Source organism: Marmota flaviventris, chromosome 16 (assembly GCF_047511675.1).
Source record: "Marmota flaviventris isolate mMarFla1 chromosome 16, mMarFla1.hap1, whole genome shotgun sequence".
NCBI classification, from domain to species: Eukaryota; Metazoa; Chordata; class Mammalia; order Rodentia; family Sciuridae; genus Marmota; species Marmota flaviventris.
The window spans coordinates 72,460,501-72,486,700 of NC_092513.1; the positions used below are offsets into that span (position 1 = coordinate 72,460,501).

At 39.1% G+C, this 26,200-nt stretch overlaps 1 protein-coding gene, 1 non-coding gene and 1 pseudogene across 2 annotated transcripts; 2 read left to right on the top strand and 1 right to left on the bottom strand.

Annotated features, from left to right (window-relative positions):
• Positions 1-444: 444 nt before the first annotated feature.
• On the bottom strand, positions 445-15,105 carry Znf658 (zinc finger protein 658). The gene is made up of 5 exons (XM_071602614.1): positions 15,075-15,105; positions 12,984-13,040; positions 8,807-8,933; positions 8,432-8,527; positions 445-3,311 (listed from the first exon to the last, which is right to left on the bottom strand). Exons 2-5 carry the CDS (start codon positions 12,996-12,998, stop codon positions 445-447), a joined length of 3,105 nt encoding a protein of 1,034 aa, XP_071458715.1. The 5' UTR covers positions 12,999-13,040; positions 15,075-15,105.
• LOC114104773 (U7 small nuclear RNA) lies at positions 12,689-12,750 on the top strand. Its single transcript, XR_003584892.1, has one exon. It is a non-coding gene; the product is annotated as a U7 small nuclear RNA (small nuclear RNA).
• A 2,060-nt stretch (positions 15,106-17,165) lies between the features above and the next one.
• Positions 17,166-19,170, top strand: LOC114104759 (glycerol kinase 5 pseudogene; annotated as a pseudogene).
• Positions 19,171-26,200: the final 7,030 nt, after the last annotated feature.

Consider the following 26,200-nt stretch of genomic DNA (forward strand, 5'->3'; position numbering starts at 1 on the left):
TGTCCTGAGACAGCTCTGATATGCAGTAAGTTGAATTTGTATAGGTCTTCAGACATTTAATATGTTCATAGGGTTTCACTCCACGCTAACAAGAGAGTAGGCCCAACGATGTGCATTTAACAACAGACCAAACCTGTAAGAGCCTAACATAACACACTAATCTTTATTTAAAAAAAAAAAAAAAGGAAAGTCAAGTACTGAAGACCTGGAAGTGGAGAGTTGTCCCAGGCACTCTTGTTTCCTTTCCCTGTCTGCCACGTCCCAACGCGGCACTCAGGTTTGCTGTGGCAGTCGTCTCCACCCCACTAACCATGGACCAGGGAGAATGCAAGGTGATTTTTAAAGGACTGGGCTTAAATGTGATATTTGGTGTCACATTCCCTGGCCAGCCCCACCTGGACCAACACTATAGGGAAATCTCATCAAGCTATACCTTACTGTGCGTCATGCAGTAAGGCAGGAGTTCCCTGAGGGCTTTCCAAACTCATTCCACACTGGGGCTTTTGCTCTGGTGTGCATCCTGGTGCGATGGACCCTAAGAGCTGCCTTACGGACAAAAGTTTTTCCACACTCATCACATTCATAGGGTTTGTCCCCTGTGTGAATCCTCTGGTGCACCCTGAGAGTTGAATTCTGGGCAAAAGCCTTCCCACATTCATTGCACTCGTAGGGCTTCTCCCCTGTGTGAATTCTCTGGTGTGCACCAAGGTGCGATTTCTGGGAGAACGCTTTCCCACACTCACCACACTCGTAGGGTCTCACACCTGTGTGAACCCTCTGGTGCACCCTGAGAGTTGAGTTCTGGGCAAAAGCCTTCCCACAGTCGCTGCACTTGTAGGGCTTCTCCCCCGTGTGCACCCTCTGGTGGGCACTAACATACGACTTCTCGGAAAAGCTTTTCCCACACTGGCGACACTCGTACGGCTTCTCCCCCATGCGCGTCCTCAGGTGTGCTCTGAGGTGTGACGTCTTGGAGAAAGCCTTCCCACACTCAGTACACTCGTAGGGTTTCTCCCCTGTGTGAGTCCTGTGATGTGCTCGGAGGGCTGAACTATCAGCAAACGTTTTCCCACACTGACTGCACCCGTAGGGTTTCTCCCCCGTGTGCGTTCTCTGGTGGGCGCAGAGGTGTGTCCTTTGAGAGAAGGTTTTCCCACATTCGCTGCACTCATAGGGCTTCTCCCCTCTGTGAATTCTCTGGTGCACGATGAGGGCTGCCTTGTAGACAAAACGTTTCCCGCATATGTTACACCCATAGGGCTTTTCCCCTGTGTGGGTCCTCTCGTGTCCACTGAGGTACGATTTCTGGGAGAAAGTTTTTCCACATTCACTACACTCATAGGGTTTCTCCCCTGTGTGAATTCTTTGATGTGTGCTGAGGTGTGTTTTCTGAGAAAAGGTTTTCCCACACTCATTACATTCATAGAGTTTCTCCCCTGTGTGGATTTTCTGATGTGCTCTGAGGGCTGAATTGTGGGCAAAAGTTTTCTCACAGTCACTGCATTCGTAGGGTTTCTCCCCTGTGTGAGTCCTCTGATGCACTCTGAGGGCTGAATTATGGGCAAAGGTTTTCTCACAGTCATTACACCCATAGGGCTTCTCCCCCGTGTGAATTCTCTGATGGGCTCTGAAGGCTGAGTTATAGGTAAAGGATCTGCCACATTCATTACACCCGTAGGGCTTCTCCCCTGTGTGAATTCTCTCATGGGCTCTGAGAACAGAAACATGGGCAAAAGATCTCCCACACACATGACACGCATAGGGCTTCTCGCCTGTGTGAATTCTCTGATGTGCCCTGAGGGTTGAAGTGTCAGCAAAAGCTTTCCCACACTGGCTACATTCATAGGGTTTTTCCCCAGTATGAGTTCTCTGATGTGCACTGAGATGTGTCTTGTGAGAGAAAGTCTTCCCACATTCAATGCATGCATAGGGTCTTTCACCCCTGTGAGTTCTCTGATGTGCTGTCAGATGTGACGTTTTGGAGAACGTTTTCCCACAGTCAGCACATTCATAGGGTTTCCCACCCGGGTGAACTTTCTGATATTCCTTGAGATGTCCCATCACGGAGGTTTTCGCATACTCACGGCTGTGGCAGATCTTCATCTCTGTGTCTGTTCTCTGCTGTCCAATGGGGGGTGGTGTGTGACATTTCCTGCAGTCGTTGTTACCATAAGGTTTCTCCTTTGTGTGAAGCCTCAGATGTTCACTGAGGTTTGACTTCTCACAGAAAGTGTTCCCACATTTATTGCATTCAGAGAGTTTGGACGCCATATGAGTTCCAGGATGCTGACTAGGGTGTGAATGTGAACAAAAGAATTTCCCACATTCCTCACATTTGTAAGGGTTCTCCCCTGAGTGAGTCTTCTGATCCTGAATGGGGTGTGCTTTCTGGTAAAAGGATTCCCTGCATTTCCCGTACAGACCTGACTGAGTTTGCTGATGTGTGATAAGGCCTAATTTCCGGAAGAAGGTATTAGTACATTCAGGACATTCACAGAAGTTATCTCCAATTGGCTTCTCCTGATGTACTATGTGGGCCGGACTTTGGCTCAAGTTTTCTTCACATGGATTGCTTTCAAGAGCACTCTGTCCTGTAACAGGTCTCTGAGCTTGAATTAGGGGTAACTTCCCACATAAATTAATACCATTTTTATTACATTCCTGGTGTGTTACAGCCAGGTAAACTTTACTGTATTCCTCGATGGTGGATTCGCAGCAGAATTCCCCACAGTCACTAACATCAGAGCACTTCTCCCTTGGGTCAGCTCTCGTGTGGCTAAACAGAGTTGTCCTATCACAGTTTTTCCCAAGCTCATCATCCTGACAGCACTGCTCTTCTGTTGGAGAACTCTCAACTGTAAGGCAGACAGTTTTTTCATACAAAATTTTCCCAAACTCACTGCATTCAAACAATTGCTCCAATGTTTGAAATCTCTGATCCTTATCTTTCTTAACACTAACAGTTTTCACATTTTTATTATATTCATGAGATTTCTCTCCAGTATGAGTGTCCCTGTGTTTAATAGAAAGCTGCAAATTTTCACATACAGTCATGTAATCAGCCTTCTCTCTTGAATAGTCTCCTTCACTAATAATTAATTCAGAAATAACTGGAAAATTCATTTGACATGAATCATGTTTATAGGTTATTTTTCCTGAAAAACCTGAAGCTATGCCCAAATTAAATGGTTTTTCTAGAACATTCTGTCCTTCTTTACTCAGTGTTTTATCACCAATGAATATTACTTGCCACAGAGGCTTCCCTTGTTTGTCTTGATTTCCCTTGATGTGGACGTCTACTTTGTAATAACCTAAAATGAGAAAAAAATGGAAACATAAATCTTACATTTCTTATGTAAAGGAACTTTAACTATTTTGTGTTACATATTTTATTCTGATGTTTCTGGTCATGCATCCAAGATCAATTCACACACACAGAGACAGCCATTCTCCTCCCTCATCCATGGATGTTGGTTTTTTTTAAAAGCACGTATTACTTTCAGTGAGAGCCAAAACAGAATAGCCTCATTCCTCCAAGGTTCTTCCTTCTGACAACTGAAAACCCAACAAAAGAAAAGTAACTACATGTGAAAATGCTTCAAAAAATGTAAAGAAAGTGGACCTCAGAACTTAAGAAAATGACACAATGGAGAATTCCAAGGCTTTTTTTCCTACTTCTTAGATGTACTATACTGTACACTGAAGAAGCCAATGATATGAAGATAACAAAGATACAGACAAAAATATGCTCTAAGAAAAGTCTATTCATTCTAGTCAATGGTCTCAAAAGGTCTAATGAAATAGAAACTTTTTTGGACAAACTCCACCTACTCAAGCCAAACAAAACTACAGTTCCACAGAGGCTGAGCAGGAAGCAAAATCTTCCAGGGCCAGAGACACAGAAGACAGGCAGTTTTGTATTTCCCTTCGTGAGCCAAATGACGAGTTTATAGGAAAGATGATGAAGGATACAAAGAAAGTTCCATTTTGGGAATATGCTGGGAGATGGTGATAGCAGCCACTGACAAACCCCACCTGCAGCCATATTCTTACTAATTTATAAAATAAAGAATCTCAAGAACAACAAATATTTTGTTTTAGGGCACCAGTGGCAATTCACAAAAGATAGAGGAAAGAAAGAACAAAGAAAACTTAAAGCACAGAAACAACAGGAAGAAGTACATGGTAAGCGTGACCCCACAGGTAGGAAGATGAGGTTGCACTTAGATAACCACACTTTCAAGACCTGATGACACAATGCGTTCAATAACAGCTGGATTCACATTCTTCTCAAATGACATGAAACATCCTAGGATAAAAGAAAAACCTTCACAAATATAAAAGAATGGAAATTATACAAGGATGATTTCAACCTCCAGAGAAATTATACTAGGAATCAGTAAACAAAGGTATACGGAGAAATAAAAATATTTGTAAACTAGGCACTTTTGAATAACTCAGGAGTGAAAGTGGAAGCTTACAGAAAACATTTCTGAAGTGAATAGAAACACAAACAAAACATAGGAATTTGTGGGCTGCAGCTAAAGCAGTGCTCAGAAGTAAACTCATGGCTTAAAATGTTTCACATTAGAAAAGAAAGATCTACAGTCAGTTACCTAAGCATCTCCTCTAAGAAACTAAATAAAAAGAGGAAATTAAATCCAAAGAACAAAGAAGGAAGAAAATAGCAAAGATTAGAGAAGATATTGCAATTGAAAACAGAAAATAACACAGAAGGTTAATCAAACCAAACTTAGTTCTTTGAAAAGATTTTAAAGTTTTGATTAAAATTAATAGGAAAATCAAAAGATACAAATTATCAACATCAGAAAAACAAGAGGGAGATGTGCTTACTGACACAACAGACATTGAAGAGATCATAAAGGAAGGTTAGCAAAAACTCTTATATTAGTTCAGGTTACTATTACAAATCGCCATAAACTAGGTGACTTAAACAACAAATATTTATCACAGTTCTGGAAGCTGGAAGTCCAAAAAGAGTGCTAGCCTGGTCATGTTCTGTCAGCACTCTCGTGCACTAGACCACTGACTTCCTGTTATTTATTCACACAGTGCAAAGAGGTACTAGTTGCCTGGACTCTTCTTGTAAGAGCACTCTAAACTCTTCATGGAAGCTCCACCTGCATGACTTAACTACCTTCCAAAAGTTGCACCTCTAAATGGAGACATCAGGATCAGAGTTTCAACATATGACTGGAGGAAAGGGAACAAATATTCAGTCCACTGCAAACTCTATGCCCACAAACAATTCACATAAATAATAAGCAAATTCCTTAGAAAAAAACAAACTTCTAAATTCACTTAAGAAGAAAGATAACCTAACCTAAATAATTATACACACAAATGCAGAATATATATATAAAATATGCAGTTTACATATTATACTATATATACACATATGTAATAAACTACATAATACATATATGTAGCATGATACATAAATAAAGGAAATAAACAAAAAGTCTATAACATCAGGCTTGAGAGTAAGAGACTGAATGATTTCTAAAATTGGGAAAAATAAGAGTGGCATCCATACTCACCACCTTTACTCAAGACTGTACTAGAATTATCAGCTAGTGCAATATGACAAGAATAAAAACAAAAAGATGTGGAGTAGTTCTATTAAAAAAAAATCCACACAAACAAAATAATCTACAAACAAGTTCTCTGAACTAATAAGAATTTTAGCAAAATCAAAATACAAGGCCTGTATACAATCCTATGCCTATAAACAAACAATAATTAATGGGTTGGAATTTGAAATTACAGCAACAATATTATTTAGCATGTCATCAAAACTATTTTTAAAAATCTTGATATTGATAACCTGAAAGCTGCAAAACACTGAAGAAGGAAATCCTAAATAAATGAGGAGAGACACTGGTAATTCTCTTCAAGTAAATATAGAGATTCAACACAATTCCAGTTGAAATGCCAGCATGCTTGTCTTCCTTTCTCTTTTTCTTTTAATAAGGAAAGGAGATCATTTTAAATTCATAGAGAAGATGAAAATTAGAAAACTACCTGATTTCAAAAACTTCTTTCATGTGTGTGTGGTGCTTGGGATCTAAGCCAGGGTAGGCAAACACTCTACCACTGAATGCTTCTCTGGTCTTCTATACAGTAATCAAGATAATACAATGCTGGCATAGGACAGACATGTAGATGAATAAAATAGAACAGAGACTCCAGAAACACACTCACAAGTATACATTCACTAATATTTCTGTTTGTTTACTTGTGGTGCTGGGGATTGAACCAGGGCCTTGTGCATGCAAGGCAAGCACTCTACCAACTGAGCTACATCCCCAGCCCATTTTTATTTCTAAGTAATGCAAAGACACAATTTGATGGAAAAACAGCCTTTTCAACAAATAGAACTAGAATAACTGGACTCCCTATTTTAAAAGTTTAAAACGTGACATACAACTCATATTTTCTATGTAAGTTAATAATCAATGGATCATAATCTAAGTGTAGAAAGTTAAACTTTAAAATTTCTAAAAGAGAGCAAGAATAAATCTGTGTTACTTTTAAGTTCTGAAGGTTATAGACAGAAAAAACAAACCATGATCCATAAGATAAAATAATTGGACCTTATCAAGATTAATGCTCAGTTTTAGCCAGCCACTTTTGAAACCATACCAATAGGAGAAACAGGTGGCAACATCATTACCTGCCAAGTGGGAACAGACGTCCAGACTCCTGGCCGATCTCCACTGGCACCCTGGGTTAGGAGACAGCCTCCACATTAACACCAGGCAGAGGTGGGAGATCAGGCATCCCACAGGCATCTGCTGACACTAACTGTCTTCCATTTCATCAGGTGCCAAGGCCCCTAGTTCATCATCCTTCTCTCCACTTTGCAGGATTTCTGTGTGTGTGTGTGTGTGTGTGTGTGTGTGTGTGTGTTTTCACATAAATACATACATCTGAACTCGGGGTACAGTAGGAAGGAAAATGCTTACTCTACTTTTCCTCAATCCTTTCCTAAGAATAATCATGAACCTATTGTATATAGTCTTGTAGGACATTTCTAATTTACTTTGATAACCAGCTATTTAAGTCATTTGGATCCATTTTTTTGTGTTACTTTTAAGTTATTTCAAGATCCTATCCCCAATGTCCTAGAGTGCCACTTGAGACCAACTGTCTTAAAGCACGTGTTTGCTTGAGCTTTCCACCCTGTTTCTCTAATTTATTAGACGATCTAACTCCTGACCCAAGTACTCCACTGCTCAGAGCTTTGCCTAAGTCTCCATATCTGGTAGACCAAGCCCTCCTGTATCATTCTTCTTTATGAATGGGATCTTGTCTAGTATGGCATTAAATCTATACATATATATCCCCACTTGAGTTTACCATGTAGGTATTCCTTCTCTTTATCTTTATTAGGGTTACCTAAAGTTTGACCCATTCTGTTGTTTTTTATTCTAAGAAATTGTCCATTCCTTGGTTTTATAGTTTATTAATTTCTGATTTTACTTTTAAATTCTTCTACTTTCATTAGTGTATTTTTGTTACTCTTTTTGCTTAATTTATTAAGCAAACTTACTCCTGTTAACTAATTTAGCTATAGTTGAAGGTTCCTAATATACAACCACATATATTCAAAAGTATGCAATTTTGGATTTCCTTTTATATACATTGATTAATAAAGATAATTTTTTTAGTTTTCGTGTAGCACTTTTGTTTATTCATTTTATTAATTTCTAGATTTATCACACTATATTCAGAGAATATTTGTGGCGATTCTAATTAGTTAGAATAATATTACATTTTCATTTTCTTATGATTATTTCATGGGAATAATCTTTGCATTCAGCATCCATAAATTTATGGTTCACTTGAGTACAATGCTATTTATATTTCCTACAGTAGTACTACTGTTTAATCAGATGACATATATTATGATGTCCTAATTCTAATGAGTTTTAGTTTCTTAGGACTCCACTATTTGGTGATTTTTTGAATACTGATATTATTTTATTTGGTATAATCATTCAGATGCTTAAAACTTTTTTTAACCCATGTTTTTGAGCAAGAGAGGTTTCCTTTCTTTTTCAAGTCCAATGACCAAACGCACAGCCTTGCCAGTGCTAAGCAAAGGTCTGCCACTGAGCTAAATACCCAACCCCAAGGGGCTTCTTTTAATTCAATGTACTTTAACTTGCTAATGCCAAATCTGAATAACAATGGGAGATGAAACCTACATTATTTTATTCTTATTGACTTAACAACTTTACCATTCTTTTATGCTCCATCTAAATTAGGCCAACCTTTATGTTATTTGTTTACAGTCTTCTCTTTATAAGTTATTTTTCTGAGACATTTGTTACAGTGACAGATAGCTGGATTAGTATCCCACTCAGGGTTTAAGGACCCCAATTCTCTGATAATGCTCACTCACCTGGGTACTTGTGGCTTAGGAATCTGTCCTCTAAAGACCACGGTTCTTCTCCTTGCTCCAATTTGAATATCACCTTGGGCTTGGTAATGCAATACCCTATAAATAGAATAATTGAGGGTGCTTATGTACCAGATCCTCAGTCTTTTGGGTTTGCAAAAAATGGGTTAAAAAAAAACAGGCAAGTAAAGGTGCTCAAGTAAATGTGCTCAACTAAAGTGTACTATTTCTGTTTTGCTACAGGTTTCAATTACTTTAGACCTCTTAATCCAAAGCTTGATTACCAATGTTCATCTCGATAGAGTCCATGTGTTTTGATAATTAGAAAACAAAAAGGAAATATATTCTAGAGGGAGTCACATGGTCAGGTCTGCTCACCCACGGAGACCAGGTGGCTGTAGTTCTCCAGCATCACCTCTCTGTACAGGGTCCTCTGAGCAGGGCCCATGTGCCGCCACTCCTCCGGGGAGAGTTCCACAGTCACATCCTCGAATGACACTGATCCCTGTGTCAAACATTTTGTTCAAGGGCTCAGAATTAGATAACAGAAAAAAAAAAAAATGCCTTTGAGAACTACTTTTTCTATCTGTTCTGGAGCTCAAAACTGAATGGTTTTATAAAAGGCCTACCCTGGACCTAATTTTGTTGTAAACTTTGGTATTACTCAATTAGTTAGATAAGCTTTTAGTGTACTGTAATTCATTTATATACATAAATGAATTACAGATTTTCAAAGACCAAAAAAAAAAAAAAAAAAAAAGCCAATGTAGATAGACATTCTACAATTATTCATTCACATCCCAATGGGTCACCCTAGGTATTCTCTAGGATGTTCACATTTTCCTTGGACAGCATCATATAACTAATGGAAGCCAACAAAGAGATCCATATATGCTCTGTAGACCTTGCACCTGACAGAACTCAAGTAGAAAGATATATAAATCTAGAGCACCCGAAGAGGAAAGAACAGTTTACAAAGGAGTTGGAACCAGAGTTGGAACACTACCTATACTAAAATAATAGTAATGTGATAATAGGAATAGATCACACAGGAGGAAAAAAATCACCATGTGGTTAACAACGTTCTCATGTAGCTACCCGGTCCAGATGCTTAACCAGCTTTTAAATTTTTTAATTTTATTTAAAAAAATAGTGCCAAAAATTGATATGGTGGTGCAAAAAACTTGGTATCGGAGAAACAAAAGTAAAAAATGCATTAGAAGTTGTAGTGAAACGGATCTGTTCATGCAGCTACTAAGGGTCCATAGAACATAAAGACAGAAAGGTCTCTTAAATAAGTATGCACTTGATTTTAGGGCAGAGAACAGATAGCTAACTTGAAGGTGGTATTTTTAGAGTTACTAACAATTTAAGTGCTATCATCAGACAGCTCCCAGAGCACATAGGGATTAAGGAAGAAAAAATACAAAAATAACAGCTAAAGAACCAGGGTTATTAAAAAGGCTGGTAGAAAATGTACAGGTCACAAAGCCAGAAGAGTTTCCTGCAAACTAATAACAGAATTAGGAGAGGGTATCTTAGAAGCCAAGAAAAGGGAAATTTCCCACAACAAAAAACTTCAAATTCAAGCTAACAAGTGTTAAGAGTGAAATAGTAAAGATCCAAGAATATTCTCTCTTCACAAAAGCAATAAAAATCTAGTAAAAAGTGAAGAATCAACTTTTTCAGACCTCTGTAAGCTAATCCAAAATTCACAGCAATCTGAAGAGCTGTTATAAAAGAAAAACAGCAGCATCATACTAAGAACTGTGATCTTGGGACATTTTAACTTGTCCATCTCCATGTCTTTCCCCTCAATTCTGCAGTAGCTTCAACTGAGAACCAATGCTCTGAAATACAGTGAAAAATAGCAGTCTGGCAACTAGGAGGAGGCAGATCTGGGTTCACGTTCAAAGCCTCACTCCCAGACACTCACTCATCATTTGACCTGTCTGATAGTTCCCTGCAGAACACACTTGCAAAGCTCAGCTAGTTAAAAAAAAAAAAAAAAAAAAAAAAAGCCTTATCCTCAAAGGCCTTAGTCAAAGGCATTTAAAGCAATTGTTTAACTTAGCAGTGCCCTGGAATGGTGAGAAACAGTGGGAACGTCAGTTTCAGTTTTCAAAAAACTAAAAAAGAAAAAAAGAAGAATGACTTGTGCACAAAAGTCTTGAAAAGTTCCCTTATATTCCTGAGACTCTAGAAGGCTGCCAACATAGAACTGAGCAGCCGGTCGGGATTGTGAGCATGCTTAGGACAGACAGGAGAAGGCCCAAGGCTACCGTCTCTGCATGACCTGGAAGTCTACAGTAAGCAGAGCATGAAGGCTGGTGCAGAGGTGGAAATGGCCTGATGCTCCTAAAGGAGCAGAACCCTTTGGCAAAACCCGGAAGACATACTGATTTCAGGAATTAAAGAAATTTCTGCAGAGACTTCAGCTGCCTACCACTCACAACAAAAACACAGGCTCTTCAAAACTAGTTGTTAAAGTCACTGAATAAATAAATTTCAACCCTCACTCCTGTGGAGGGGAGAAATTCTTGATTTCTACAGTTGCCACAGTGTTTTATTTAAAATATCCAGTTTTCAACAAAAAAATTACAAAAGATAAAAATTAAAAAGAAAGTAATATCCATGTGGAAGGGGAAAAGTGCAATAAATAGGAATAACTCCTGAGGAAACAGATACTGGATTAACCAGACAAATGACTTCAAATCAGCTATTTTAAATCTGGTCAAAGACCCAGTGAAAGATGATGTCTAAGGACCAAAATAAAACATGAAAATCACATTTCACCCAATAAAGTATATGAACAAAGTGATAAATGTTATAAAAAGGAATCAAATAGAAACTCTACAGTTGAAAAGTACAATAACTGAAAAAAAATTCATATAAAAATTTGTTCAACAGTAGATGTGAGCAAGTGTGGGGGGGAGCAAAGGACGACATACATGTCTCTTAAGAGTATGCAATGAGGGAAACAAAGAAATAATGACAGAAAATGAGCTGTGGGACAGCATCAAGCTTGTTCTCAGGCAGGATGAGAGTGCCAGACAGAAAGAAGAGTGGGCCTGAAAAGAAATTAAAGAAAACAATAGCAATGAAGTCCCAAAATTCATGATTAGTCTACACCCTGAAGCAGCTCAAAAAACTTCAAATAGGATAAACTTGGAGTAAGAGGCCACAGCTGGACCCTTGATAATCAAAGTGTTAAAAAGCCAAAGACAGACAATCTTTTTTTTTTTTTTTTTTTTTTTTTTTGTGGTACTGGGGACTGAACCAGGGACATTCTACCACTGAGCCCCATCCCCAACTCTGTTTATTTTTATTTTGAAACAAATTCTCACTAAGTTGCCCAGGTTGGCACTGAACCTGCCTCAGCCTCCTGAGTAGCTGGGATTACCTGCCTAGGTCACTATAGGCAGTAACAAAGAGATAATTTTAAAATCAGCAAGAGAGAAATGACTAGTCATATTAAAGGTGATTTCTAATGAGAAACCATGAAGACAGAAGTTAATGGGATGACACATTCAAAGTACTCAAAGAAAAAAACTGTCAACCAAGAATCATCAACAGGCAACCAAAACCTCCCCAGAGAAACAAAAACTAAGAAAATTCATCAAAGGCAAAACTGCCCTATGAGAAATAAAAAGGGTGTGGTCCAGACAGAAAGTAGATTAAAGTTGCTTGGGACTTGGAAAGAACACAGTGAGAGTTGGGGGTTTGAAGGCAATGAAGATGTTCTAAAACTAATTGTGGTGATTCATTCATGAACCTGAGAACACAGTGAAAAATTCCTGAATTCTGCATTTAATTGGGTGAGCAGTATAATACATGAACTAAATCTCAACAAAGCTGAAAAATAAGAGAGGATGAAGTCATCAGAGACAACAAAGAAGACCAAAGGGTCAGGGATGGAGTACAGAGATGAGCCGCGTGAAAGGACAAGAGACGATGACTCCCTGAAGACACCGGCAGGGAAAGGACAGGACAGTGCAGAGAAACTTTCCAGGACAGAGTGAGAAGTAGAGGCAAGTGTTGCACAAAAGTTAAGTAAGGAACGGAGGAGGGCCACTGGATATATTACAACCCACAGGGCCCTGAGATCACAGGCAATCTTCTATGTTTTTAGCAAGTTATTAACTAAATCACCAACTTGAACCTTCCACAAGGAAGCAGTCTGCTTTACATTTCTCATCAATGTAAATCTTTAAGTATTATCTGTCTGACACTCTGCCATGACTATCAGAAACCTCAGAGAAGTATTGCAGCTCTTTTAGAATTTGTCTAGCAGGTTTTCTGGCTATTGCTGGAAGGCCCCCCACCAAAAAAAAAAAAAAAAAAAAAACCTCAGAAATAAACTGTAACTTGGCTTGGTAAATTTACAATATTTAAGGACCTGTGTCTATCCATGTGCTACTTTTGACTCTACTGTTGATCAATATTTCCATACCTTCTATGAAAGTCTTTCTACTTTTTCCACGTTAATGTACAGACACAGAAACCTTTATAAAATCAATTGTAAAACAAACTGGTTATTACAAACCAAACTCACCGGATATGTGTTCATTTTCTGCAGCTCCTGGAAGAGTGGAGGAAAATGAAGATTCAGCTGGAGATAAGAGAAACAGGGGTCATCAGAGACGTAGTTTGCCTTAAAACTGTAAAAATCTCATCATATCAGCTGTATAAAAGGGTTCCTGATGAGGAATAGCCCTTTGACTCTTAAAAGGGACAAGAAAGACTACATAGAGGCAGCAAGAACTAAACACGTGCATCTCGATATGATCATATGTCACCAAGGTGAAAATCGTTTTTTGTTGATATATCAAAAAAGTTAAAATAAAAGAACAGGATTGGCTAACAAAGCTCAACCACATAAGAAATGAAACTCTATCTTCATTAAAACTAGTGTCACAAAAACTATACGGGCTGGCTTATTAAATTCTTACTGTCTTTCCAAAGTTAGAATACACACAGAAAATTCCGAAATAAAGATGGGATGTTTTATGCAATATATTTTTAAACTTTCAATTCTAAATTGGTTGTTGACTTTTTAAAGAAAGACCTTTTGATAAGTTGCTATGGCACTCATCTGTGTAAGTGAACAGCACTCTGCTTGGCTCCTGGTTCTGCCCTGGGTAACTTTAAGACTCAGGATTTTTGAGCTTCCAATATAGAAAACTTCCTCTACTATCATTTTGTTATTCTCTATGTTCAGGAAAGAGGGAGCATCACATAACTCTACATGCCACATGAGATGACAGGCATGGTATGAGACAGCTCAGGATCTGGAAAGGCTGAGGGGAGGATGAAGGAAATGGGATGTTGAAGATTTTGACAGTTGGTTGTCTCCCCCAGATATCAAGCCCTCACCAGCCCTCCAGGAAGTGCCTTTTGCTTTGCAGCCTGGTGGCCATCCATTCCTTTCAACACCAAGTTGAAAACTAGTTCACAGCATCCATGATCACAAAGCCTGTGATGCCACTGGAAGTGGTGGCTTCACCAAGTCTGACTCATGCTGTGTAGGGAATCAAGAACTGCCTCTAACAGAGCAAAGCAGTACCTTCTCCTTTCTAGAATCTTCTGTGTTTGCTCTGAAGCTCTGGGAGGAATCTCGATCAAACTAGCTCTTCTTGTTAGTGGCAGTAGTCACTAGGACTCCCTCTTCCCTGCTTATAAAAGCTGCTTTGCTCCATGGTTCCAGGACCAGACCTGAGGAGCAAATTTGAACCCTCACCTAACACCCTAAACCTGATTCTTCTGGAATTCACTAGAAGTATGCTATCCTTTATTGTAGCCTTATCCACATGCAATTACTGAACACCTTAAATTTGGCTCATGTCCCAAGCCAAAATAATATATTGGATGTACTGAGTTAAATGAAATACATCAGTGAAATTGGCTTTGTCTGATGATTTTTTTTTTTTCCTGTAGTCACTGAAAACTTCCAAATTTCGTGCATGTTTTGCATTATCTCTCTACTGGACAGCACTGCACGGCAACATCGATCTGTGCCTTTGAGGGCACAGATAGCCTGAAACGTGCAGAGAGGTTCAGGAGCTGAGATCCTTCTGACCCAAGCGCTCTGTGGAGATCCCACAAATCCCAGGATCTGTTTCGCACATGGTGAGATTCTCTCCACAATCTATCACAGTCATCATCCTTGGAGACTTGGGAACAGCCGCTCCACCTAAGTCCTCTGAAGGTTTCAGGCAGGTAGGATGTAAAGAAGAGCCAGTGACAGGGGGTAAAACTGTGTTGGAGGGGTGGGTCCTCTCTCACCTACTTAAGGTGTCCTGGGGCACCCACCCCCATGAATACCTTCCATGTTTTAAAATGGCTTGTTTAATAAACACGTCCCGAAGGTGCAATAAATGCCAAACCAAGAAAACAAGCGTCTCCTGCTCAGGACTACACTTGCTCGGTGCTTGTGACCCGCATTTGACAAAACGTCCTACAGGCAGCTAAGTGGGGTGGAGCTGGCGGTCACAGCCTCCCGCCGGTCACCAAGGCTACCACCGCGCATCCCCCTCTCCGCACCGCAGACCCCGGGCCGCGCGGGGACCTGCGCGCTCGGTCCCCCGCACACGCCCACCTGTCCCGAGGGCCCCACGCCGCGCGGAGCCGTCGCCGGCGCTCTCACCCGGGGGCACAGCGTCTGCTCTCGCACAGAAGCCAAGCGGCGGAGGCAGCATCCCGTGCCGGGCGGGGCCTGCGCGTGTGCAGACGGAGCTCCGACCGCCGTTCCCAGAGTGCAGCGCGGGAAGCCCGTGACGTCAGAAACTACACTTCCCATGAGCCTCTGCGCCCCGGGCGCGATTTCGCTCGGCTTCCTTAGACCAGAGGGAGAGTTTGGCCTGAGGTTTGCAGCCTGGGTGTTTCCAGAATATGGGCCTAACAAGCTGCAATGCGTGGTTCCCAATTGGATGCTCTTTGGGAGGAAAAAACAGCTGCAAACAGATGTTAACAGCCGGGGGCATGAATATGGCTGGACATTAAAAGTACTAAGAAAAATTACCGTTACTTGGTGTGATGATATTGAGAAATTGTACAGTTGTGTGTTTGAAGATTAAAGTATTACTTTAAAATGATGCAACGAAACAGAAAGCAATTACGGCAGAATTGTTAAATGCTGCATGTTAATTGTTAAAGATTCAGAATTGTTAAATCTGTATGTGCAATGCTCTTTTACCATTTTCAACTGTTCTCGGTATTTGACTGTTTATGACGTACATAGGAAAAGACCTGGAGAGAGGGAAATTGGGGGTAGGAAAGTGAGAAGACCATCCTATCCGTATGGAAGTATGCCTTTAAACTCAAAACTGCCAAGAGAAATAAAGGTACATTCAAATATATCTTGTAAAGAGAACTATGAAATAGTACACCTACTAGCAGTGTTTACCTGGAAGGTGGGCGGAGGGAAGCTAGCTGATCAAACTTACCCAGTCATGCGTGAAAACACATGCAACCCAAAATAAGAAAATGATCATTTCCTCAACCTTGCATTTCCATGAGGAAATCTTCCTTGAAACTTAACGTGTGCATTATGACATTAAAAAAAAAAAAAAAAAAAAAAAAAACCCTTAAGGACATGTGATACAATAATAGTTTTGTTTTTTTTTTAATTAATAAGCTTTTTTAGAGCAGCTTTCCATATACAGAAAAATCAAGCAGAAAGCCAAAGTCCCCACATACTCACTCTTGTCAGCCTACACTCAGGTTCCCCTACTATTAACATCTTGTATAGAATAGGATGTTTTGTACGATTAGTGAAATTCATAGCTTATGTTACCTTTCACTCTTCGTTTCCTATAGTTCTTTGGGTTTTTTCAAATGCAAAATGGGGTGGAGCATGACTTCCACCGATACAATAACGTAACATTCATTAAAGTTATTTATATAGGGTCTCAGAATCAATGGGGCCTTCGGGTCATTATAGTAATCATCCAAAATTATTTCACATCCCTAAAAATCCTCTATGCTCTACCAATTCACCCTCCCATATATTTTCCTTTGGCTGAATGTTATTTAGTTGGACAGTTGGAATCACACAGTATGTTGCCTTTTCATACTAGCTTCCTTAAAACAGACATGTGAATAATCATTTTCCATATCTTTCCACAGCTTGATATCTCATTTAAAAAAAATCTCTGGATAATACATTCCAGAGTATGGATATACCACAGTTTATCCACTTACATATATAAAGACATCTTTGATGCTTTCAAGTGTTTGCAGTTATGAATAAAACTGCTATAAACTTTTGTACGCAGGCTTTTGTGTGGACCTAGTTTTTCAAACCTGCTAGGTAATTATTAAGGAACACAATTACTAGACTGTGTAGTGAAACTACATTTAGGTTTATTGTTTAAAAATCTGCCAGGCTGTCTTCAGAAGTATCTTTCATTTTATATTCTCACCAGCAATTGCTCCACATCCTTACTAGCATTTAATGTTGTCAGTCTTTCAGATTTTGGACATTTTAATAGGTATGTAGTGATGTGTTCCTGTAAGACTCATAATTTGCAATTCTCTCATAACATGATTCCAGGCTTCTTTTAATATGCTTATTTGCCATAAGCATGTCTTCTTGGGCAAGGTGTCTGTTCAACTTTTTCACTCACTTTTTATTGTCCTATGATTGAATTTTAAGAGTTATTTTTGTATTAGAAATAAAATTATTCAGCCCGCCCGCTGTGGAAGCGGCTGCGGCCGAGCGGCGAGCAGCGTCGCGATGTCGGGGCTGCCCACTAGCCTGGAGCCCCTGCGCCCAGAGCAGAGCGCGCTGGAGGCGTCGCGCGCTCGCTTCGTGCTGGGGCTGGACGTGGGCAGCTCTATGATCCGCTGCCACGTCTATGACCGGACGGCGCGGGTCTGCGGCTCCAGCGCGCAGAAGGTAGAAAATCTTTATCCTCGAGTTGGCTGGGTTGAAATTGATCCTGACATTCTCTGGACTCAATTTGTTGCTGTAATAAAAGATGCTATCAAAGCTGCAGGAGCACAGACGAACCAGATTGTTGGTCTTGGTATATCCACACAGAGAGCAACTTTCATTACGTGGAACAGGAAATCATTTTCACAACTTTATTAGTTGGCAAGACCTAAGAGCAATTGAACTTGTAAAATCCTGGAATAATTCTCTTGTAATGAAGTTCCTGCACAGTTCCTGCTGCACTTCTTCACTAGAAGTAAGCGACTCCTAGCAGCCAGTCGGTTCACCTTCACCACCCAGCAGGCTTCTTTGCGATTGGCCTGGATTTTACAGAACCTGACAGAGGTACAGAAGGCAGTTGAAGAAGAAAATTGTTGCTTTGGGACTATTGATACCTGGTTGCTATACAAGCTCACAAAAGGTTCTCAGTATGCCACGGATTTTTCAAATGCCAGTACAACTGGACTTTTTGATCCATATGAGATGTGTTGGAGCAGGCTCATTACCTCCATGATTTCCGTACCACTCTCTCTCCTGCCTCCCGTGAAGGACACCAGCCACAATTTTGGATCAGTGGATGAAGAGATATTTGGTGTGCCTATACCAATAGTTGCCTTGGTCGGCGACCAGCAATCAGCCATGTTCGGAGAGTGCTGCTTCCAGACAGGAGATGTAAAATTAACCATGGGAACTGGGACTTTTTTGGATATTAATACTGGAAACGACCCTCAACATACTGTTGGAGGCTTTTATCCATTGATCAGGTGGAAAATTGGACAAGAAGTTGCATGCTTAGCTGAAGGCAATGCAGGAGACACTGGAAGTGCCATAAAATGGGCTCAGCAATTAGATCTTTTCACAGATGCTGCTGAGACTGAAAAAATGGCCAAAAGTTTGGAAGATTCTGAAGGAGTTTATTTTGTTCCATCTTTTAGTGGATTACAGGCTCCATTAAATGACCCCTGTGCATGTGCTTCTTTTATGGGTTTGAAGCCTTCTACCAATAAACACCATCTTGTCTGAGCAATACTGGAGTCAATAGCTTTCAGAAACAAACAATTATATGAGATGATGCAGAAAGAGATCCATATTCCTGTTACAAATGTCCGGGCAGATGGAGGAGTTTGTAAGAACGGTTTTGTCATGCAGATGACTTCAGACCTGATTAATGAGAATATGGACAGACCAGCCCACTTTGACATATCCTGTTTGGGTGCTGCTTCTCTTGCTGGCCTTGCTGTTGGGTTTTGGACTGACAAGGAGGAACTAAAGAAATTGAAGCAAAGTGAAATGGTTTTCAAGCCGCAGAAGAAATGTCAAGAATATGAAATGAATATGGAAAACTGGGTCAAAGCAGTGAAACGCCCCATGAATTGGTATAACAAGACATAACACTAAATGAAACAGTCAAGACTGTAGCCGGCTGGTGGATGCCACCTGCAGATTACAGTGCTCAGGGAGGACTGGTACAACAGGGACCACAGAGAAGATTCAAAATGAGCTTCGCAACCTGGGAGAAAAAGTGTTGCTCTTAAAAAACAAAAACAAAACTAACTAAAAAACACTAACTTTTTTTTAATCTTGGTAAAATTATAAGGCGGCAGCAATACCTCAAAACTTCGTCTTCAATTTTCTAGCAAATTCCACAGGATATCAGCCATTTCCAACTGGATTTTGACAGTTATGAGCCCTCCTCTTTTTTAAACTGGGTCAGTGGTACATGGAACATAATTGTTTAGCATCCGAGAGCTAATAATTCTAGGTGAAACACCATTCACATTTTGCTCCAAATTATTGGAAAAATATTTCTTTAATTCTTTACAACTAAGTGGGCCAAACCAGGCATAGTGGAGCATACTTGCAATCCTGTCTATTTGGGAGGCTGAGGCAGAAGGATCAAGGCCAGCCTCAGCAATTTAGAGAGACCCTATCTCAAAATGAAAAGGGCTGGGATGTAGCTCAATAGCAGAGCACCCCTGGGTTCAATCCCCAGTACCAACAAAAAGAAAGAAAGAGAAAATTAAGTGGGATATTTGAAATCCATATAGCTAAAAAGAAAGAGTAACTGAGAAAATATGGAAGTTTAAAATAATAAAAATTCAAATGTAAAGCCATAATTTTTCAATGTCATATCCAAATATGAGCTCAATGTGCCCTTCTCAGAAAAGCTTATTATTGAGTCAATTTTTTCCTTTTTTGGGCGTAAAGATACTGCCTTAATTTTCCCTTGTCCAGCCAAAATCTAAGCATTCTTTATATGTGGAAAAGCACTGGAAAACTAATTTTAGTTAATGGACTGAAATATATAATGATTTTTAAGGAACACAAAAATATCTTTTAGTTTCTTTCTCAAATAACATTTCTTTCAAAAATTCTGGATGAAGTATAACATTCTATTTTTTTACAAAATGCAGGCAGTTAAAATACATCTTGCCTTTCTTCTCCTGTTCTTTATCTCTCTTAGTTATTGAGATGCTTACATAAGTGTCTTTTGGTTTTATTAAGTGCCTAATTGATAGATTTTAGTTTTAAAAAGGTGCCCTAGTTTATTGGCAATTTAAGACTTGCCTTCATGGTGGTATTTCACTTGTTGGTGTCTCATTCTAATGTTTGTCCAGCCTACTCATCTCTCTGAGCTACATGCAGTGGCACGTAGAATTGACAGGAGTGCATTCACAGTCACAGTTGCCCTTCTAGCCACAGAGCTGGAGATCCACAGAGAGGAGCCGAGTTCATTCATTACTCCCACTGTCAGATTTCATTGCTAGAATCAATGTAAAGGAGAAACCCCAGGCTGAGTATGAAATTGTCGTAAGGCAGCTGACCAGCCCCCAAATCGTTTTTATGTTATTTGTCCCTGCCTGCATTTGGGGATTTGAATTTGCAAGAAAGAATGAATGAATTTCCCTTTTTATCAAGATTTATCACATACAAGTCCTGCATGGTAGAATTGGCTATTGTGTAATAATGAAAGTGGGGGAGGAACTGTTCGGGGAATCTTCTTATTGATGCCATTTTTCTCCATTTGAGAATCCAGTTGATAGACCAACAGTTAAAGTGCATTTCTGCAGATTCCATTTCCATGACCTTCAAGTGTCTCTTTCAATGACTAAATGTTACCTGATGGAGGCATTGTAGTAAATACAAGGTATCATTAGCTCCATGAAGATTTGGATATTTTTTTGTTAAACAAAGATGGTTTGGGGGCTGGGGTTGTGGCTCAGTGGTAGAGTGCTCGCCTAGCACGTGCAGGGTGCCATGTTCAATCCTCAGCCCCACATAAAAATAAAACAAAGATATTGTGTCCAACTACAACTAAAAGAACAAAAACAATATTTTTTAAAAAGGATGGTTTGGTTTACTGTAACAAGTCATAGCTCTTTATGTAGATAATATCTTATTATTTTTGTTCTCTCTTTATATCCTTTTTACAAAGTTTAGTGGCCAATTAAAGGCTTCTCTACCAAAATTACATGAAAACTGCTCTTGTTGTGTTAATATTTCTTTTGGCTTCTGCTTCTCAGTGGGTGTGATTTCACGGAAATGATTCTGTCTTTTGGATTAGAATATACTGAATTGTAATATTATTCCTAAAAATTTGTTTCATTTCTTCTGTACATTCTTCTTTCTCAACATTCAATTACAAAACAAAGGAGAAATACCTTTTAGATAATATAGGAAAATAATTTTGAATATCTCTTACTAGAATTGAACTACTCCTTGAAGAGCAGTTGCTAATTTTTTTTTCTTCTGAGAATCTAGAAACTAATCTTTTATTTGTAGTGTTTCTGGCTGTTTTTAGTGACATGATTTAGTAAATCTTTTGTCATATTTAACCAAATTCAGTAATAAGGTGATATTTGCTTTTGTGGTTATAAAAACAATTGATAATGAAAGTCAGTTGAGTGGGAAAAAATCACTTTTTCCATCTGTCAAGTTTACTTTCCATTTTTATGCTAATATTTGAAAAGAATTAAATGTGCTAATGTTCCTCAGCATGTTTTATTTTCCCATTATGGATCTATCAGATAGTTTTAGTTCTTAAGCAGTCTCTTAAGTTCTTAAGGAGGAGAGTTTTCCAAGTTCTTAAGGAGGAGAATGTTCCTGTACAGTCCATGTTAAAGTGGTTCTAATTGCTTTTATACTATAGAATTACTGAGTTTTAAATCCTTTTTATCCACCCATGACCTGGGCTTGCACTCTCAGCATTAACACTTTGGACTGGATAGTCTTTGTTCTGGGGTACAGTGCTGTGCATCAGAAGAGTATCCCCAACCTCCACCCTGTCGCTTCCAGCATCCTCCTCATAGTTGTTATGGCCAAAAAATGTCTCCAAACACTGCCACCATGGGAGGCAAAATCACCCCCATTGAGAACCACCAATGTGGGCTAGGAGAAGAAAATTGAAGACTCAGGAATAGAGTATCATACTCCTGTTCTGACGCTTAGGGGACCCTCACAATATAATGATTGTCCTTTAAAAAAATTTTTTGGTGGTACTGGGGGATCAAACCCAGGGCCTCCATCCTGCTAGGCAAGGACTCTACCCGGAGCTTCATCTCCAGCTGGTAATTGTCTAATATTTTTACCCGCTCATCACAACCACAACCTTTGCAGTCTTTGTCATCTTAATCAGTAGGTCTAGGACTTCAGTTTAGAATTAATGTATTCTACAGACCATCTGCTACTTGATCTGCTTTTTTGCCTCCCTTTCATCTCCGAGCAAGAGATGACCACTCTCTTTTTCTGCCTTCTGTGGAAACCTCCAGACTGGAAGCTCCCTGAAAGCAGGAGCCAAATCTGTTTCTTTCTCCAGAGCTTAACACTGTGCCTTCTTGTTTGTGGGATGAATTTTTGCTTTGTTTTAAAGTGCAACTTTGATTGTATACATATTTTATCTTTGATATTACATACTTTTGTTGATATGGAACCGTTTATATTTGTTAAAAGTAAAATATGTCTCTGTTGAATTGATAACTTTGTTATAAGAGCTAGAATCCTTGTATTGTTTATTTAAAAATACTTCATATGTCCGTGTATTTGCAAATGTATTTTTATATAGATGTACACCCATAAATACAATTATATTTACTCTTTTTTTTTTGGGGGGGGGGTGTTGGGTATTGACCCCAGGGCCTCATGGGTGCTAAGCAATACCCTACCACTCAGCTGCTCTCTCAGCTCTATTAACTTTTAAAGGTATAATTGAAGCCTTTCTAGTCACAGGGTTTATATGTTTGACTGCAGATGACTAACAGAGATTAAATCAGAACATTGCCAAACACTTAAGTGCTATAGGAAAGGAACTTCAGACATAGCCCTTTCTGCAAGACACACTGGGAACTAGTCTTTAAAATAGTACAGCCCAGGAGGCTGTCAGGAATTTTATAATTCTTTAAGGTGAGAGAAAGCTGTGCTCCAGGGTCCTTCAGATTTAAGTGATTCTAGAGTCATCCTAGAGATAGCCTAAAGAATGCTTGAATATACCCGGAAGGAGTCTGAATCCCTTTGGGAAATTTAAATCATGTTTTTTCAAAGAAGAGTTAAAACCCCCAAACATACCTTGGATCTTTAAGACCTACCCGATTCCAGAATCATCATCTCAAATTCCCAAAGCCAGGCCATCTGGTTCACAGTAGTCAAAAATGGGTAACTCTAAACTGGTGGGCAGGGTGGTGCATACCTGTAATCTCAGTGGCTAGAGAGGCTGAGGCAGGAGAATCATGAGTTCAAAGCCAGCCTCAGCAAGGATGAGATGCTAAGCAAGTCATAAGACCCTATCTCTAAATAAATAGAGTACAAAGTAGGGCTGGGGATGTGGCTCAGGAGTTTAGTGCTCCTAAATTCAATCCCCAGTACCCCCTCAAAATGGGTTACCCCCCAAAATAAAGTAGGTAACCCAGAATTGTGGGTTTTTTAAGTTTTGGAGCCTCGTAACCATAAATATTTTGGTGCCAGCATCTAAATCACAGGCTATACTGTCACTATATTCCCATAGAATCCTTGGCCCAAGAAGAATTCAAGAATGATCTTGGGTATAGAAAGGATAGAGACATGAGCCTGCAGAATCAAATGTTTCTGAAATTCTGTTCTTTTTCTACTGTTGTACCTCCTTTTGTTATTAAAATATTATTAAAATGGCTACGTCTAGATAGATATCTATACTGTATAGAGGAAAAATGTTAGAGGGACCCCACCCTAACTAATTCTTGGGCTGAGGGTATAGCTCAGTGGTAGAATGCTTTCCTAGCATGTACAAGGTCCTGGGCTCAATTCCCAGCACTGCAGAATCTTTATGAGAGACACCAAACTTTTCCAGTATGACTGTACCATTTTATATTCTCACCCATAACATGTGAGTGATCCAGTGTCTCCACATTCTTACCAGCATTTGTAATTGTCACTTTTTAAAATTCAGCTATCCTCATAGGTATATAGTGATATTTCATTAAGGTTTTAATTTGCAGTTCCCTAATTTGAAATGCGGTTGAATATCTTTTTATGTGATTTTTTGCCATCTTTGTATCCTGTTCTGTGAAATTTCTGTTCGTATCTTTTGCCCATTTGTCAATTGGATTGTTTACTAAATGAGCCATATCTTTAAATATCTTTTTTAAAGTATTTTAAAAATCAGTCCAGTGACTTAAGAAGCCACTAAGTGGATTTTTTTTAAAAAAATAATCCAAGGCAAAGTGTATATAACATTTTGAACATGATTTTATAATATCCTGAGCAAAAGCTCTGGATATAAGTTCTGTTCTGTACTCATTAGAGTGTGGTACTAATACTGTGAGATAGCAGAAACATTTCAAAGATACCTTTACTTAAAATGTTCTGTGGAGTGTACAGGTACATACTTTCTACATAGCTACCATCATGTTTCTAACCTTTTATACATAAAATCAACTGATTTGTGTAAAGATTTCATAATGACTTTGTAGAAAGTTAATTAGAAGTTTTCCTATTTGTGCAAGATAGTAAATATAAATCCCAATTCATATGCATCAGTAAATTTATATTATTTTTCTGGTATTCTTTATGAATTCATGGTTTTATTAAATAGTCATTGAGAATCTCAAACCATTTTTAAGATCAACAGACAAAAAATCAAGGGATGCATGGTAATACAGATATTTTTCATATGCACGTAAAATTTACCTTTTGTTTATTTTAACTTGTAGATTTAAAAAAATTACCTGGGCTTTTTAAAAAATATTTATTTATTTTTTTAGTTATCGGCAGACACAACATCTTTGTTGGTCTGTGGTGCTGAGGATCGAACCCGGGCCGCACACATGCCAGACAAGCGCGCTACCGCTTGAGCCACATCCCCAGCCCCCTGGGCGTTTTTATTAAATATTTTTTCCCACTTTGGTTTCTACACATTAAGAAAGTCACAGAGGGAAGCCCTGGGTTTAATCCCCACCAATGTGAAAAAGAAAGTGACAGAAATAAGTACATTAACTACAGCAGTAATTCTAAATAAATATAGGCTTCATGTGGTTAGGGAAAAAAGGGGTTTATGAACTCTTGCTTCTTTAGGTCCTCTTTAGACTTATTATTATATGTTCTACCTTCTCACATAAAGGAAATTACTAGAGGAGAGGGTTAATTCTTTGTGATGGGGGAAACATAATTTGTTGTGAAATTATACTGTATTTTTAAATATCTAGAAAATTTTTAAATAACTGGGGGGACTGGGGATATAGCTCAGTGTTACAGTGATTGCCTAGCATGCCTAAAGACCTGGGTTCAATTCTTCAGTGCTGCCAAAATGTAGCAAAGATTAAAAATAATTAGACGAAAGGCAATTCATATACTAATGTGATGGGATTAGCCCACTAGTTGTTGAAATCCTTTCTGAAAATTATAATCTAAAATGATTTGGGAAACTGCAATGAAAAAGTGAATGATTGATCTATACATGTTGGAATATTAAAGCCATTTTAATTTTGAAAAAAAAAAGAAATAAAATTATTTTGTCATATGAATGGTTTGCAAGTATTTTTGATCTGAAGCTTGTCTTTTCATTCTCTTGACAGTCTTTCATAGAGAGATTTTTAAAATTTTCATGGAGTTTGGAGTGCAATGACTGAGACTGCAGTTCCCTGATTGCTTCATGGCTGTGGCGCACCTGCTGCCATGGAATGTTTCTGTGCAAGGGCACAGAATGACCAGTTGCTCTGGTGCACCCTGCCAGAAGAGGTTCTGTGCAAGAATCTTATTAATCTCCATCTTGATCTTAGGCACATAGCTCCCTGAGAGAGAGAAATTCTGAGCATAACAAGACAACTACAATGTTTCACTAGTGCAGCTACTTCTGAGCCTGCCCACTTAACAGTAACTTTAGACAGTGGGCTTCCTGAGTGCTGCAGGAAGCTCCAAGCATTGCAACAGTAAAATAGCTAGAAAAATGTTTCTAGCTCTGTAACTTTCTAGTGCACTAAGAAGAATGCCTCTGTAGTCCTTTACTTCTTGATTCTGAGACCCTATATAAATAAACTTGCTGGGCCAACTCTTCACTATTTATTCATCAGAGAGCAGTGCCCCACCTGATCCCAGCCTTTAATCTTCATATCTGTGTGTATGTTTTTCTTAATCCCCCATGACTCTTCACTGGTACCTCAGGTTCAGCTGTCACAGCAGTGGAGTCAACTGATCAACTTGTTATTTTTCTGGATCATGCTTGTAGTATTATCTAAAAACTAATTACTAGACTTAGGGGCATCTAGGTTTTCCTCCCATTTATCACCTAGATGTTTTATAGCTTTATGTTCACATTGTTCCTTTGCCAAAAATCAGTCAGTGATATTTATATGGGTCTATAGGCTATTGGG